The sequence below is a fragment of the Coregonus clupeaformis genome, chromosome 13, assembly GCF_020615455.1.
Source record: "Coregonus clupeaformis isolate EN_2021a chromosome 13, ASM2061545v1, whole genome shotgun sequence".
NCBI classification, from domain to species: Eukaryota; Metazoa; Chordata; class Actinopteri; order Salmoniformes; family Salmonidae; genus Coregonus; species Coregonus clupeaformis.
Window position 1 is genome coordinate 55,061,006 of NC_059204.1, and position 16,931 is coordinate 55,077,936.

Here is a 16,931-nt window from a genome sequence, read left to right on the forward strand (position 1 = left end):
TTTGGTTATGTAGTGTATGTCCCTCTCTCTCAGGACTGGTGGAGAACTTATCTGATCTGTGTCTGGTGCCACAGAATTATAAATCTGACTGCATGCGGGAGCGCCCAGGACAGTCTATGAAACATCTAGAATCTCTCGCCATGGCTTAACAGTAGTGCGAACTATGAAAATGCAGCGTTAAAGTGTGCATACAGGCTATAGGAGTTAACCATCTCTAAAGAATAACATTACTTCAAAACACTGCTGCATCCAATGCAATACAGGCACTTATAAATGACATGCACATGGAGTATCTGAAATATACATAGACTGCAGCAGTACTATACAGCTACAGACTTACATTTTACATTTTAGTCCTTTAGCAGACGCTCTTATCCATTTTTTTTCATACTGGCCCCCTGTGGGAATAGATGTAACAAGGTAATTGCTTGCAGTCAATCACCATAACGTAGCATGAACCCTCCCGACAATAACCCCCACAACTCACTTCTTGAATGCACACACAATCTTCCTAAAATAAACACACTGATAACTTGGTCGGCAGCCAAACGTCCGACGTCTTCTTCTTCGGGATTGGGTTGGAGGATCGCATCCAACTTTTAAGGTGCATAAACCGCCACCTACTGTATTGGAGTGTGAGGCCAGTCACAGCCTACCTACATTAAATTCTCTTCATTAGTCCTGTTCCTCTAAGAAAGTTAAAGAACCCTAGACACCACTTCCCTCCCCTTTCCTCTCCCCACTACACCACCCAAACCCCAACCCCGTCCAGCCTCTGTAACCCTTTCACATAATCTCTCTCTATCTACATCACACAGTTCACAAAATATGCTCCACCGTTTCCTCCACTAAACACTCATCACACAGACAGCTTGCGTCTTCATCTGCCGACAACGACCTGGTGTGGGAGTGGTCAGAGTCCAAATGTGCATCCGGGCACTCTTATTGGTGGAAACCAGGAAGCTGTGATAGAGCGATTTCTCCCCTTCTCAGCTGTCTAACGGGACTGTGGGGAATGTCACGTGCACAGGCATGGCTTTTTTTTTCTTTGGATCCATGAAATGGGGTATCAGCCTACTTAGTGACACTCAGAGAACACAACTGTGAAGTGTTTACACATATTAGCGTCATAGCTCTTATTGCCGGACTTTGGCTGGGAAATCACCTCCCCAGTCAGTCTATTGTGCATATTGGACATTTATATTGCAATGTACAGCCTTACCTATGGAATGAGGCTGATACCTAATTTCATGAACCCAAGATCCATAGGTCAGGCTATACAGTGCGTTCGGAAAGTATTCAGACCCCTTGACTTCTTCCACATTTTGTTAAGTTGCAGCCTTATTCTAAAATGGATTGAATAAAATGTTTTTCCTCATCAATCTACCCACAATACCCCATAATGACAAAGCGAAAATAGGTTTAGACATTAATGAAACGTTTTTTTATATATTTTTTATCTGCAGCATTGAAGGTCCCCAAGAACACAGTGGCCTCCATCATTCTTAAACGGAAGAAGTTTGGAACCACCAAGACTCTTCCAAGAGCTGGCCGCCCGGCCAAACTGAGCAATCGGGGGAGAAGGGCCTTGGTCAGGGAGGTGACCAAGAACCCGATGGTCACTCTGACAGAGTTCTTCTGTGGAGATGGGAGAACCTTCCAGAAGGACAACCATCTCTGTAGCAAACAGGGCTTTATGGTAGAGTGGCCAGATGGAAGCCACTCCTCAGTAAAAGGCACATGACAGCCCGCTTGGAGTTTGCCAAAAGGCACCTAAAGGACCCTGGCCATGAGAAATAAGATTCTCTGGCCTGATGAAACAAAGATTGAACTCTTTGGCCTGAATGCCAAGCGTCACGCCTGGAGGAAACCTGGCACCATCCCTACGGTGAAGCATGGTTGTGGCAGCTTCATGCTGTTGGGATGTTTTTCAGCGGCAGGGACTGGGAGACTAGTCAGGATCGAGGGAAAGATGAAGGACCTCAGACTGCGGCGAAGGTTCACCTTCCAACAGGACAATGACCCTAAGCACACAGCAAAGACAACGCAGGAGTGGCTTCGGGACAAGTCTCTGAATGTCCTTGACTGGCCCAGCCAGAGCCTGGACTTGAACCCGATCGAACATCTCTGGAGAGACCTGAAAATAGCGGTGCAGTGACACTCCCCATCCAACCTGACAGCTTGAGAGGATCTGCAGAGAAGAATGGGAGAAACTCCCCAAATACAGGTGTGCCAAGCTTGTAGTGTCATACCCAAGAATACTCAAGGCTGTAATCGCTGCCAAAGGTGCTTCAACACAGTACTGAGTACAGAGTCTGAAATGTGATATTTCCGTTTCTTTATTTGTAATACATTTGCAAGAAATTCTAAAAACCTGTTTTTGCTTTGTCATTATGGGGTATCACTAAGCTAAGGATCCTGGGACTAAATACCTTCCTCTGCAACTGGATCCTGGACTTCCTGATGGGCCGCCCCCAGGTGGTAAGGGTAGGTAACAACACATCTGCCACACTGATCCTCAACACGGGGGCCCCTCAGGGGTGTGTGCTCAGTCCCCTCCTGTACTCCCTGTTCACCCATGACTGCATGGCCAGGCACGACTCCAACACCATCATTAAGTTTGCAGACGACGCAACAGTGGTAGGCCTGATCACCGACAATGATGAGACAGCCTATAGGGAGGAGGTCAGAGACCTGGCCGTGTGGTGCCAGGATAATAACCTCTCCCTCAACGTGACCAAGGGAAAGGAGATGATTGTGGACTACAGGAAAAGAAAGAGGACTGAGCACGCCCCCATTCTCATCGACGGGGCTGTAGTGGAACAGGTTGAGAGCTTCAAGTTCCTTGGTGTCCACATCACCAACGAACTATCATGGTCCAAACACACCAAGACAGTCGTGAAGAGGGCACGACAAAGCCTATTCCCCCTCAGGAGACTGAAAAGATTTGGCATGGGTCCTCAGATCCTCAAAAAATTATACAGCTGCACCATCGAGAGCATCCTGACTGGTTGCATCACCGCCTGGTATGGCAACTGCTCGGCCTCCGACCGCAATGCACTACAGAGGGTAGTGCGTACGTTCCAGTACATCACTGGGGCCAAGCTTCCTGCCATCCAGGACCTCAATACCAGGCGGTGTCAGAGGAAGGCCCTCAATTTTTTAAAAACTTTTTTATAAAAAATAAATGCATTGTTGGTTAAGGGCTGTAAGCATTTCACTGTAATGTCTACACCTGTTGTATTCGGCACATGTGGCCAATACAATTTGATTTGATTGTGTGTAGATTGATGAGGTGAAAAAACAATTTAATCCATTTTAGAATAAGGCTGTAACGTAACAAAATGTGGAAAAAGTCAACGGGTCTGAATACTTTCCAAATGCACTATACATTGCAATATGAATGTCCAATACGCACAATAGACTGACTGGTGAGTTGATTTCCCACAGTCAAAGTCCTGCAATATGAGCTACACACTAATATTTGTGTGAACTCTTCAGTTACGAACAGTTCATGGATCCAAGATCCATAGGCAAGGCTGTACAATGCATACAGTATGCCCCCAATGCAATTCTTACTTTTTGGCCAAAATACCTAATTATTTGCTTTTGGTGAATTTATATAACAACAATCCAAACGTTTTAAGCATTATCTAGTTCAAATATGGCATGATTCCACTATTTGAATCTGTTTGCCGCAGTTTCAATGCGGGACTTTTATTTTGAAGGCAAACCGCAAATTCTACTATTGTGGCAAATCGTTTTTGTGGCTAGCTTCACATAGGTGGTGCAAAATCAGGCGAAAGCAGTTGAGCAACATGCCGTGACATTGATTAACCAATGGTGTGTTAGATACCACCCACAGCCTTTTGATTGACACCCCTTCATTATCATTGTGGAGGAAGTAATACAGAAATTATAAATATATAAATGAATAAAATGAATTAGTTAGAATAATTGAAATCAAACTTTATTTGTCACACGCACAGTGAAATGCTTACTTACAAGCCCTTAACGAACATTGAAGTTCAAGAAAGAGATTTACCAAATAAACTAAAGTAAAAAATTATAAAAAAGTAACATAATAAAATAACAATAACGAGGCTATATACAGGGGGTACAGGTTAGTGTGTGGGGGTACAGGTTATTCAAGGTAATTTGTACATGTAGGTAGGGGTAAAGTGACTATGCATAGATAATAGACAGCGGGTAGCAGCAGTGTAAAAACAAATGGATGGTGAAGGGGGGAGTGTCAATGTAAATAGTCCGGGTGGCCATTTTATGAATTGTTCAGCAGTCTTATGGCTTGGGGGTAGAAGCTGAATAATTAGATAATACATTGATTCATAATTAAATACAGATATGTACAGAAAATGAATACATTGTCAGTATTTGTGTATTTTCTTGCTCATTTATTTAATCATATATTTAGTTATATTTATATGTGCATTTATTTATTATTAATATTTATTAATTTAATTCTAATTATGGCAGGTTTGGTCCTCCATAGTATGAACCCATCCATAAACAATTACACATTATTACATATCAGTGGAGGCTGCTGAGGGGAGGACGGCTCATAATTATGGCTGGAACAGAGAGTATGGAATGGCATCAAACACATGATGTATTTGATACCATTCCACTCATACTGCTCCAGCCATTACCACGAGCCCATCCTCCCCAATTAAGGTGCCACCAACCTCCTGTGATACATATCTATATACACAATACATGAAAAGCAAACAAAACACGAACAGCTAAACACAATCATATGAAACAAACACATTCTTCAGTAAAAAGGCCCTCTAACATGAATTGCCCTAGAGGCACCAACTCCACCAACTTCAAGGAGTTTTTGAAATCATGCCACATGAGGAGCAAAAAAACTAAAAGCAGATTTAGCCAACTCGGTGGAGATTGAAGGGATCTCCAGGGTTAGCCATCCCTGAGTCTGGGTCTGGTAACTTATATGTCTGAAGGTTAGCAATGAGGTAAGGAATGGTGGAAGTTTATGCAAGAGGGCTTTATAGACAAAAAGAGTGCAATGCATCGAACTACGAGACTTCAAAGAAGGCCAGCCTACTTTCTGATACAAAACGCAATGATGTGTAACAACCTATTGCCCTATTTCCCGTAATAAAGCGCTATGATAAACTGCATCCAATCATTTCAATTCAGTGGCATCTGCATTCATATAGACAATATCGCCATAGTCAATAACCGTAATGAATGTTGACTGAATTATTTGTTTTCTGCTATTTAACGAAAGACAGGACCTGTTCCTATAGAAGAAACCTATTTTAATTCTTAATTTTTTTAATAACTAATCTTATTGAAATATGTTTTTCATCAATCCAGATGCCCAGATAGTTATAAGCGGCAACACGATCAATGAGGGCACTATCCAAAGTACATATGCATAAATCCTCAGATATATTTTTACGTGATTTGGGAAATAACATATACTTGGTTTTACCTGCATTAAGTACCAATTTCAGTTCAACAAAGGCTTTCTGCAGGGCAATAAACGCAGATTGAAGCTCTGACAGAGCCTGGTCAGCTGTGGGGGCAATAGCATACACCACAGTGTCACCTGCATACAGGTGACAGTTTATTTAATTTATTACAGATAAACCAATATTGTTAATGTAAATAGTGAAAAGAACCAGACCAAGAATCGATCCCTGTGGGACACCCTTTGTTATGTCCAGAAAACCTGATTTAACACCATCAGTAAATACACACTGTGTTCTGTCCTTTAATAGCTTAAACAGACAGATTTTGATGGGTATTTTTTTTATTAAGCTAATTAGATTTCCGCGGGGCACGGACATTGACTCTAGGGGGTAATGATCTTTACTGGTCTTGAATAGTCTTGACTGGTCTTGACTGGTCTTTACACTCAAACCTTAGAGGTCTTGAATAGTTGTTACTGGTCTTGAATAGTATTTACTGGCCTCTAATGATCTCTACTGGTCTTTACTCTCCCCAGTCTCACCTGGCTGAGGTCAGCAGAAAAGGGGGCAGGGTCCCAGGCCACCAGAACACCTGTGCTGTACAGAGAGCTGGACAGGAAGCGGTGGTCGTCGGACGCCATCACCTGCAGGACAGGTAAAAACACAGCTTTGTATCACCTATTACAGGTAAGAACAAAGCTTTATATACATTTACATTTGAGTCATTTAGCAGACACTCTTATCCAGAGCGACTTACCTTGCATTCAGAAAGTATTCAGACCCCTTGACTTTTTCCACATTTTGTTACGTTACAGCCTTTTTCTAATATGGATTAAATAAAAAAAATTCCTCAATCTACTCACAATACCCCATAAAGACAAAGCAAAAACAGTTTTTTTGAAACATTTGCAAATGTATAAAAAAATAGAAATACTTTATTTACATAAGTATTCAGGCCCTTTGCTATGAGACTTGAAATTGAGCGCTGGTGCATCCTGTTTCCATTGATCATCCTTGAGATATTTCTACAACTTGATTGGAGCCCACCTGTGGTAAATTCAATTGATTGGACATGATTTGGAAAGGCACACACCTGTCTATATAAGGTCCCACAGTTGAAAGCGCATGTCAGAGCAAAAACCAAGCCATGAGGTAGAAGGAATTGTCTGCAGAGCTCCGAGACAGGATTGTGTCGAGGCACAGATCCGGGGAAGGGTACCAAACATTTATGCAGTAGTGAAGGTCCCCAAGAACACAGTGGCCTCCATCATTCTTAAATGGAAGAAGTTTGGAACCACCAAGACTCTTCATAGAGCTGGCTGCCAGGCCAAACTGAGCAATCTGGGGAGAAGGGCCTTGGTCAGGAAGGCCAAGAACCCAATGGTCACTCTGACAGAGCTCCAGAGTTCCTCTGTGGAGATGGGAGAACCTTCCAGAAGGACAACCATCTCTGCAGCACTCCACAAAATCAGGCCTTGATGGTAGAGTGGCCAGATGGAAGCCACTCTTCAGTAAAAGGCACATGACAGCCCCCTTTGAGTTTGCCAAAAGGAACCTAAAGGACTCTCAGACCATGAGAAAGAAGATTCTCTGGTCTGATGAAACCAAGATTGAACTATTTGGCCTGAATGCCAAGCGTCACGTCTGGAGGAAACCTGGCACCATCCCTACGGTGGAGCATGGTGGTGGCAGCATCATGCTGTGGGGATGTTTTTCAGTGGCAGGGACTGAGAGACCTTGATGAAAACCTGCTCCAGAGCGCTCAGGACCTCAGACTGGGGCGAAGGTCTCCAACAGGACAACGACCCTAAGCACACAGCCAAGACAACGCAGGAGTAGCTTTGGGACAAGTCTCTGAATGTCCTTGACTGGCCCAGCCAGAGCCCGAACCCAATCGAACATCTCTGGAGAGACCTGAAAATAGCTATGCAGCGACGCTCCCCATCCAACCTGACAGCGCTTGAAAGGATCTGCAGAGAAGAATGGGAGAAACTCCCCAAATACAGGTGTGCCAAGCTTGTAGTGTCATACCAAAGAAGACTTGAGGCTGTAATCGCTGCCAAAGGTGCTTCAACAAAGTACTGAGTAAAGGGTCTGAATACTTATGTAAATGTGATATCAGCTGTTTTATTGATAAATTAGCAAACATTTCTAAAACCTGTTTTTGCTTTGTCATTATGGGGTATTGTGTGTAGATTGATAAGGGGGAAAAAACAATTTCATCCATTTTAGAATAAGGCTGTAACATAACAAAATGTGGAAAAGGTCAAGGGGTCAGAATACTTTCTGAATGCACTGTAGGTAACACAGATTTATTTAACTGCTAGCATGGTAACAGTACAGTAACATTACAGTAGCGCTAGCATTTGTTTTCATAGGTAAGAGAACTGTAAAAGTTGGTGAGATCTAAAATATCATGCAATCTGCTTACGCTACCAAGGTTAAGTTATTGCCCATTATTGTAAATGCTATTCAGCTAGCTAAGTTCGTTAGCTAGCAAACGTTAGCTAGATGGCTATGTAAACAGCTTACAGTATGGTCCCGCATATCATTTGCTAACGTTACAGTAGCATTCACTTTTAATGGAGGGAGCTGTCAGAATTAGTGTCACCTGCTTTTCTTTTGACTAGCTAGCTAGGTAGCTATATTATTATGCCAGCTAAGTTCGATAATGCTTTGATATCCAGGGGACGAACCTCTCCCTTGTTATAAACATGTCTAGCCATAGATAACGTTAGCTATATACCTATGTATTTGTTTATGAATAAAACAAATCAGTCAGTCCATGATATAGCCTAAATAGGCTCTATGCACGCATCACTTCCGCATTGGCGTAAGGAAGCTTGGGCATTTCCGGTTACCGGAAAAAAACATTAGCCAGTGACAGTAGACCGTTATGATGGCAGAGATGAAGTTTACAAGGTGTTTGCTGGAGTTGCCTAAAGTATCTGTTAATGATATACGGAGGGTCGTCCGGACATCCACTACGACACCACGTAGCAAACTGGATAAAGGCTTCAAATTTTACGTTTCTTCTTTTCTTTGCAACTTTGAAGGTAATATGCTAACGCTAGCTAGCCTGAGCTAGAAGCCTTGCTTTGGTGTTTTAAGTCATGACTCCGTCCTGCTTCAGGTTAATCATGCTTTAAATAAAGTTTAATTATGTGTATATACCTCTCACTTCATGTGTTTGTACTTTTATGAAAGTATCAGGTAAAAACAGGGCTACAAATGAGATCTCTGTGAGAGCCCACTGCTACCGCTCAATGAAGAAACCAAAGCCACCACACCAGCTGAGAGTAGGACTAGATTAAGTGACACGTTCAAAGTTCTGTTGAACTTGTTCAAGGTTCCGTTCAACACATGTTTTACTCGTTTAATGTTACCACAGCTTTGATTGCCATTGCTAAGAGAACACTTTAGAACTTTAGTAGTTTTCACGATAGCTGAACAGTGGTAGCCTAATACAGACCAGGGTAGCTGAGTGGGAATTGCCATGCTTTGTTTTTGGGTGTGTTGTAAACAAATTGGAGTTTAGTTTGAAATGTAAACAATAATGAGATTACTACTTTTTCCTGACTTGATGACTGCAATGACAGTAACATATTCCACTCAGCTATTCTTCAAACTGCTGATGTTCTACTCAAAACTGTCCTGTCATCTTTACTTCTTTCTTTATAAACATATGGCCCAACTTCCTTGCTTTTGTACTTGATGTTTCTACTTTTCAAGAGGAATTAGGAGCAAAACCTTCACTCTACTGTTGTTATTGGTACTAGGCTGCAATGTTGCACCACTCACTTACTGCTCTGCCAATACTGTTTGAAGGTAGGTAAATGGCACAAGACAATAGGTAAGTGGTGGGAGACAGTATAGCCAAGTGGTGCAAGACAGTAGGAAAGTGATGCAGAAAGCACAAAAGTGACACGAGACAGTAGATAAGTTGCTTACACCAGTAAAAAGTAGAAAGAACAAGTTTTGCTCCTACTCCTGCTGCTGTAGACCCTCGTCTTTCAAAACCCATTAAATTATGCTTCTGTGTATTTCAGATGACATTGCGTGATTCACAGCCAGTTGTGCTTGTTAAAAGCTACTGTTCCTGTGTGGCTGGGTGTAGGATATGCAATCATTTGGTTGCATTACTATATCAGACTGCCCATTACTCTGAATGTGGCATGTCTGTCGTCTCTCCTGTACTTTCGTACGTTTACACGTCATCGTGTTATAAGTCAAGACGAAGTATTACAAGTAAAAACATTAACATAAACATTAAGATAAACAACAACTACGAAAATTAACCGTTTCGGATGTTTTTGACGACAAGCATTCAATGCTAGCATACGGTAGCACGGCGTTCTACGATAACCGGAAGTTTACATCCGTCCTGAGATTTAACCGGAAATACGTCATGCTCGCCTGTGCATATCGCCTATTGACTAATTTGCCATGATACTTGATTAGCATTAATTAACGTAAACCCATTTAGCATCTCCAGGCCTCCACACATACAAGCCGCTGATGCGCGCCTTTGGAACATCTACATTTAAAAAACGTCTAATAAATCAATTTAATATACACCACCAGAATAAGTCCATTATTTATTTTGGATTTTATGTTGAATAATTACACAAACTCTTAATAGTTCCCATGCTTGATATTAGTGTGCATTCCTTTTGTTGTTGTATGTGCCCTTCTTAATGTTGCACACTTCCTTCTACTCCTGTATTCCCCCTCATAAACATCCCCTGCCCCCCTTACCTTTTCCCGTTCTACTGTATCCATGTGGAAGAGGTAGGTTAATGTAAAATTGGCCCATGAAAATCCTCATCAATCCAATGTTAAAACACAGATATTGAGTTTATATAGTCACTGACATAGTAATATTATGGTCTTTCTCCAGTATATTGTGATTTTATGCATTTCATGCATTTATGAACTTTTTATCTGTTGATTTGTGAATGCTGTACATGCTAGCTAGTTACTGTACTTTTCTCTGTACATGTCGTCATTGGGCTAGCATGGCTATTCATGTCCCCTGTTAATTTGTACTTTAGAGGAGTTGGTGCATAAGGGCAGCACAACATTTCATTTATGGATGTTTGTTTCTTTATCAGGTATGTCACATGTTTTTGTTTGTCTAGTTATGTTGACAATATTTACTGTCCATGGTTAGCTAGGTTTGCAAGTGCATGTCACTAACTGTACGTTATGCCTGGCTGTCATTTATAAAAGTTTGCTAGCCCAGGCCCATAGGCTCTACTGTACATTACATTATACATTTTATACTGTCTATTGCACTATATTGTATATCATTGTCAAACGAGATTATTGTTATTTGCGCCCTTTCTACTGTATCTACAGTGAGGGAAAAAAGTATTTGATCCCCTGCTGATTTTGTACGTTTGCCCACTGACAAATAAATGATCATGATGGTAGGTTTATTTGAACAGTGAGAGACAGAATAACAACAACAAAATCCAGAAAAACTGATTTGCATTTTTTAAATGAGGGAAATAAGTATTTGACCCCCTCTTAATCAGAAAGATTTCTGGCTCCCAGGTGTCTTTTATACAGGTAATAGGCTGAGATTAGGAGCACACTCTTAAAGGGAGTGCTCCTAATCTCAGCTTGTTACCTGTATAAAAGACACCTGTCCACAGAAGCAATCAATCAATGAGATTCCAAACTCTCCACCATGGCCAAGACCAAAGAGCTCTCCAAGGATGTCAGGGACAAGATTGTAGACCTACACAAGGCTGGAATGGGCTACAAGACCATCGCCAAGCAGCTTGGTGAGAAGGTGACAACAGTTGGTGCGATTATTCGCAAATGGAAGAAACACAAATGACCTGTCAATCTCCCTTGGCCTGGGGCTCCATGCAAGATCTCACCTCGTGGAGTTGCAATGATCATGAGAACGGTGAGGAATCAGCCCAGAACTACACGGAAGGATCTTGTCAATGATCTCAAGGCAGCTGGGACTATAGTCACCAAGAAAACAATAGGTAACACACTACGCCGTGAAGAACTGAAATCCTGCAGTGCCTGCAAGGTCCCCCTGCTCAAGAAAGCACATATACAGGGCCGTCTGAAGTTTGCCAATGGACATCTGAATGATTCAGAGGAGAACTGGGTGAAAGTGTTGTGGTCAGATGAGACCAAAATCGAGCTCTTTGGCATCAACTCAACTCGCCGTGTTTGGAGGAGGAGGAATGGTGCCTATGACCCCAAGAACACAATCCCCACCGTCAAACATGGAGGTGGAAACATTGCTTACCTCATATGCTATGAAGCCCAGTCTGCTGCCAGCCAACTCCACCAAGCAAAAAACGTTATTTTGATAAGTGGCATTCTGAAGGTAATTGGTTGCACCAGATCTTATTTAGGGGCTTCATAGCAAAGGGGGTGAATACATATGCACCCACCACTTTTCCGTTATTGATTATTATTATTATTTTTTTAAACAAGTAATGTTTTTCATTTCACTTCACCAATTTGGACATTTTGTGTATGTCCATAACATGAAATCCAAATAAAAATCCATTTAAATTACAGGTTGTAATGCAATAAAATAGAAAAACGCCAAGGGGGATGAATACTTTTGCAAGGCACTGTATATACACAATTTTAAACGTGACCGGGATTGCACAATAAAGTATGGGAATTATTTCCATTGTGGTCCCTACATTTGCTGCAGCATAAGCTACAGTACTATAAGGACTGAATGCATGTCTAATTTACACATCTCCATCTGGCTTTCTGGGGGGTCACCTTTTTTATTTAATTTCAGCTGCAGTTTTAAAACAGCATATCACTTGAATATCGTTGCTTTAAATCAGTGCGCACACGAGCACTCTGTCATAGTCTCTCTCTCTCTCGCTCTCTCTCCATCAATTCCATTCAAATTGGATCCGAGAGGTAGAGACAGACAGACATTGAGTGTACAAAACATTGAACACCTGCTCTTTCCATGACAGACTGACCAGGTGAAAGCTATGATCCCTTATTGATGTCACTTGTTACATCCACTTCAATCAGTGTAGATGAAGGGGAGGAGACAGGTTAAATAAGGATTTTTAAGCCTTGAGACAATTGAGACATGGATGTGTACATGTGCCATTCAGAGGGTGAATGGGCTAGACAAAATATTTAAGTGCATTTGAACGGAGTATGGTAGGTGCCAGGCGCACCGGTTTGTGGCAAGAACTGCAACGCTGCTGGGTTTTTCACGCTCAACAGTTTTCCTGTGTGTATCAAAAATGGTCCACCACCCAAAGGACATCCAGCCATCTTGACAACTGTGGGATGCATTGGAGTCAACATGAGCCAACATCCCTGTGGAATGCTTTCGACACCTTGTAGAGTCCATGCCCCGACGAATTGAGGCTGTTCTGATGTCTAAAGGGGAGGGTGCAACTCAATATTAGGAATGTATTCTTAATGTTTTGTACACATACTGTACATACTTGTACATATATGCATGCATGCATGCATACATACAGTATATATCCTAGCCTACCTCTTTCAGGTAATATATTAAATGCAGTTATTAGCCTTATATTTAGATAATAAATGATGGGCTATACATACGCTTCTAATTTATAGCCTCTGCCTCTTGCGCAATACGCAACTGCACTAAGCTGGCCTCTCTCCTTATTAAAAAATGCTACTTAGCTCTTGGAGTCCCAGGAAAAGCAAGACTAGAATATCTTGCTGGATTTTTTTGTTGCATTTATTATACTAATAGACTATTTGAAGAGGGATGCAAGCTCTTGTTTTCTGAATGTTAAATACAGCAGCCAATAGAACTCACGGCCATGGGCGGGGGAGTTTGAAAGAAGAGAGAACGTGGGATGGCGGTAGGCTATAGCAGTAATTTGTTCAGACCCATAACCATTCAATCTTCATGAAAAAATGTAACAATTGCTAGTCCTATATTATTAAAGCATGTCATTACAATGATGACGATCAGGACAACAAAACGTATTTAATTTCACTTTTGAAAACGAGGAAGGAATGAAGCAACAATCGAGAGAGAAAGAGGTAGGCTAATATGCATGTCGCACAACACTAGGGGAAATATTATGAAAGGTATGCTATTAATGATAAAAATGTCAAATATAGGTCAAAATTACTTTTTAGTCAGCATGGCCTGCACCAGCATCACGTTATCTCCCAGCTTTATGGTTTGTAAGAGGGTCTAATTCCAGTCCATATAATACAATACAGTAACAGCCCACACTCAAAAAGATTAGCTTACTGGAGCTTGTTTTACTTACCCAAGAGAGCATAGCTACATCTGAGGGCTTTTATATTTTTCTGTTGTGCATAATGTGTGGTAGCATACAATACCGGTCAAAAGTTAAAACACCAACTCATTCAAGGGTTTTTCTTTATTTTTACTATTTTCTACATTGTAGAATAATAGTGAAGACATCAAAAATATGAAATAACACATATGGAATCATGTAGTAACCAAAAAAGTGTTAAACAAAATATATTTGAGATTCTTCAAATAGCCACCCTTTGCCTTGATGACAGCTTTGCACACTCTTGGCATTCTCTCAACCAGCTTCACCTGGAATGCATTTCCAACAGTCTTGAAGGAGTTCCCACATATACTGAGGACTTGTTGGCTGATTTTCCTTCACTCTGTGGTCCGACTCATCCCAAACCATCTCAATTTGGTTGAGGTCGGGGGATTGTGGAGACCAGGTCATCTGATGCAGCACTCCATCACTCTCCTTCTTGGTAAAATAGCCCTTACACAGCCTGGAGGTGTGTTGGGTCATTGTCCTGTTGAAAAACAAATGATAGTCCTACTGAGCCCAAACCAGATGGGATGGCGTATTGCTGCAGAATGCTGTGGTAGCCATGCTGGTTAAGTGTGCCTTGAATTCTAAATAAACCACAGACAGTGTCACCAGCAAAGCACCACCACACCATAACACCTCCTCCTCAATGCTTTACATTGGGAAATACACGTGCGGAGATCATCCGTTCACCCACACCGCGTCTCACAAAGACACAGTGGTTGGAACCAAACATCTCCAGACCAAAGGACACATTTCCACCGGTCTAATGTTCATTGCTCGTGTTTCTTGGCCCAAACAAGTCTCTTCTTCTTATTGGTGTCCTTTAGTAGTGGTTTCTTTGCAGCAATTCGACCATGAAGGCCTGATTCACACAGTCTCCTCTGAACAGTTGATGTTGAGATGTGTCTGTTACTTGAACTCTGTGAAGCATTTATTTGTGCTGCAATTTGTGAGGCTGGTAACTCTAATGAACTTATCCTCTGCAGCAGAGGTAACTCTGGGTCTTCCGTTCCTGTGGCGGTCCTCATGAGAGCCAGTTTCATCATAGCACTTAATGGTTTTTGCGACTGCACTTCAAGAAACGTTCAAAGGTCTTGAAATGTTCCATATTGACTGACCTTCATGTCTTAAAATAATGATGGACTGTCATTTCTCTTTGCTTATTTGAGCTGTTCCTGCCATAATATGGACTTGGTCTTTTACCAAATAGGGCTATCTTCTGTATACCACCCCTACCTTGTCACAACACAACTGATTGGCTCAAACACATTAAGAAGGAAAGAAATTCCACAAATTAACTTTTAAGAAGGCACCCCTGTTAATTGAAATGCATTCCAGGTGACCACCTCATGAAGCTAGTTGAGAGAATGCCAAGAGTGTGCAAAGCTGTCATCAAGATTTGTTTAACACTTTTTTGGTTACTAAATGATTCCATATGTTATTTCATAGTTTTGATGTCTTCACTATTATTCTACAATGTAGAAAATAGTAAATATTAAGAAAAACCCTTGAATGAGTAGGTGTTCAAAAACTTTTGACCGGTAGTGTATATCACAGCTATATTGGGCTTTTTTGGGCTAAATAAAATGTATTTAATGTATGGATCATCAGGCTCAGGTAGTTTCTTTGTAGTTTTTCCTTATTTTACCAGATAAAATTGACTGACAACACTTTCTCATTTACAGCAACGACCTGGGGAATAGTTACAGGAGAGAGGAGATGGAACATTTGTAAAATACCGGGAAGATATTCAACCCTTGTCTGTAGCTTATTCTTTAGATGTTTGGGGCTGCTGGTGAACCATGATGTGCAGTTATAATAAAGTAACACTAGCGCACTTGCCAGAGTCTTTAGGCCGGGGTGTCTATAGGTTTCCATCCAATTGCAGACAGATTTCCAATTGCGAATATTCTAAAATCTGTATAAAAACAAAGTTTTTATTTTCTTATAGATACACACACTACATTACCAAAAGTATGTGGACACCTGCTCGTCTAACATTTCATTCCAAAATCATGGGTATTAATATGGAGTTTGTCCCCTCTTTTCTGCTATAACAGCCTCCACTCTTCTGGGAAGACTTTCCACTAGATGTTGGAATATTGCTGCGGGGACTTGCTTCCATTCAGCCACAAGAGCACTATTGAGGTCGGGCAGTGATGTTGGGCGATTAGGCCTGGCTCGCAGTCGGCGTTCGAATTAATTCCAAAGGTGTTCGATGGGGTTGAGGTCAGGGCTCAGTGCAGGCCAGTCAAGTTCTTCCACACCGATCTTGACAAACCATTTCTGTATGGACCTCGGTTTGTGCAGGGGGGTATTGTCATGCTGAAACAGTAAAGGGCCTTCCCCAAATTGTTGCCACAAAGTTGGAAGCACAGAATTGTCTAGAATGTAATTGTATGCTGCAGTGTTAAGATTCTCATGGCATCCACCAAATCTAGATTCGTCCGCCGGACTGCCAGATGGTAATTCATCACTCCAGAGAATGTGTTTCTAATGGCGGCAAGCTTTACACCTCTCCAGCCGACGCTTGGCATTGCGCATGGTGATCTTAGGCTTGTGTGTGGCTGCTCGGCCATGGAAACCCATTTCATGAAGCTCCAGACAAACATTTTCTGTGCTGATGTTGCTTCCAGAGGCAGTTTGGAACTCGGTAGTGAGTGTTGCAACCGAGGACAGACAATTTTTACTCGCTATGCACGTCAGCACTTGGCAGTCCCGTTCTGTAAGCTTGTGTGGCCTACCACGTTGTGGCTGAGCTGTTGTTACTCCTAGACGTTTCCACTTCACAATAACAGCACTAACAGTTGACCGGGGCAGCTCTAGCAGGACATCAATTTGATGAACTGACTTGTTGGAAAGGTGGCACCCTATGACGGTGCCACATTGAAAGTCACTGAGCTCTTCAGTAAGGCCATTCTACTGCCAATGTTTGTCTATGGAGATTGCATGGCTGTGTGCTCGATTTTATGCACCTGTCAGCTAATTTGAAGGGGTGTCCACATACTTTTATAATATATACTGTATGTAATTAAAATAAAATACAAATAGTTGGGGAGGGGTCATGGTGAGGAGGGGGATTATTTAAGATACTCTTTCAAAAGGTAGGGTTTCAGGTGCTTTCAGGAAGATGGGCAGGGACTCTGCTGTCCTATCT

At 41.8% G+C, this 16,931-nt stretch overlaps 1 protein-coding gene across 2 annotated transcripts in view; it reads right to left on the reverse strand.

Moving 5' to 3' along the window:
* st6gal1 (ST6 beta-galactosamide alpha-2,6-sialyltranferase 1) overlaps positions 1 to 16,931 on the reverse strand; it is a 134,218-nt gene that overhangs the window by 15,740 nt on the left and 101,547 nt on the right. For both annotated transcript variants that reach the window (XM_041894629.2, XM_041894630.2), the window contains one exon: positions 6,002 to 6,103. In XM_041894629.2, the coding sequence (XP_041750563.1) occupies positions 6,002 to 6,103 (102 nt within the window). The remainder of the gene's footprint in view (positions 1 to 6,001; positions 6,104 to 16,931) is intronic.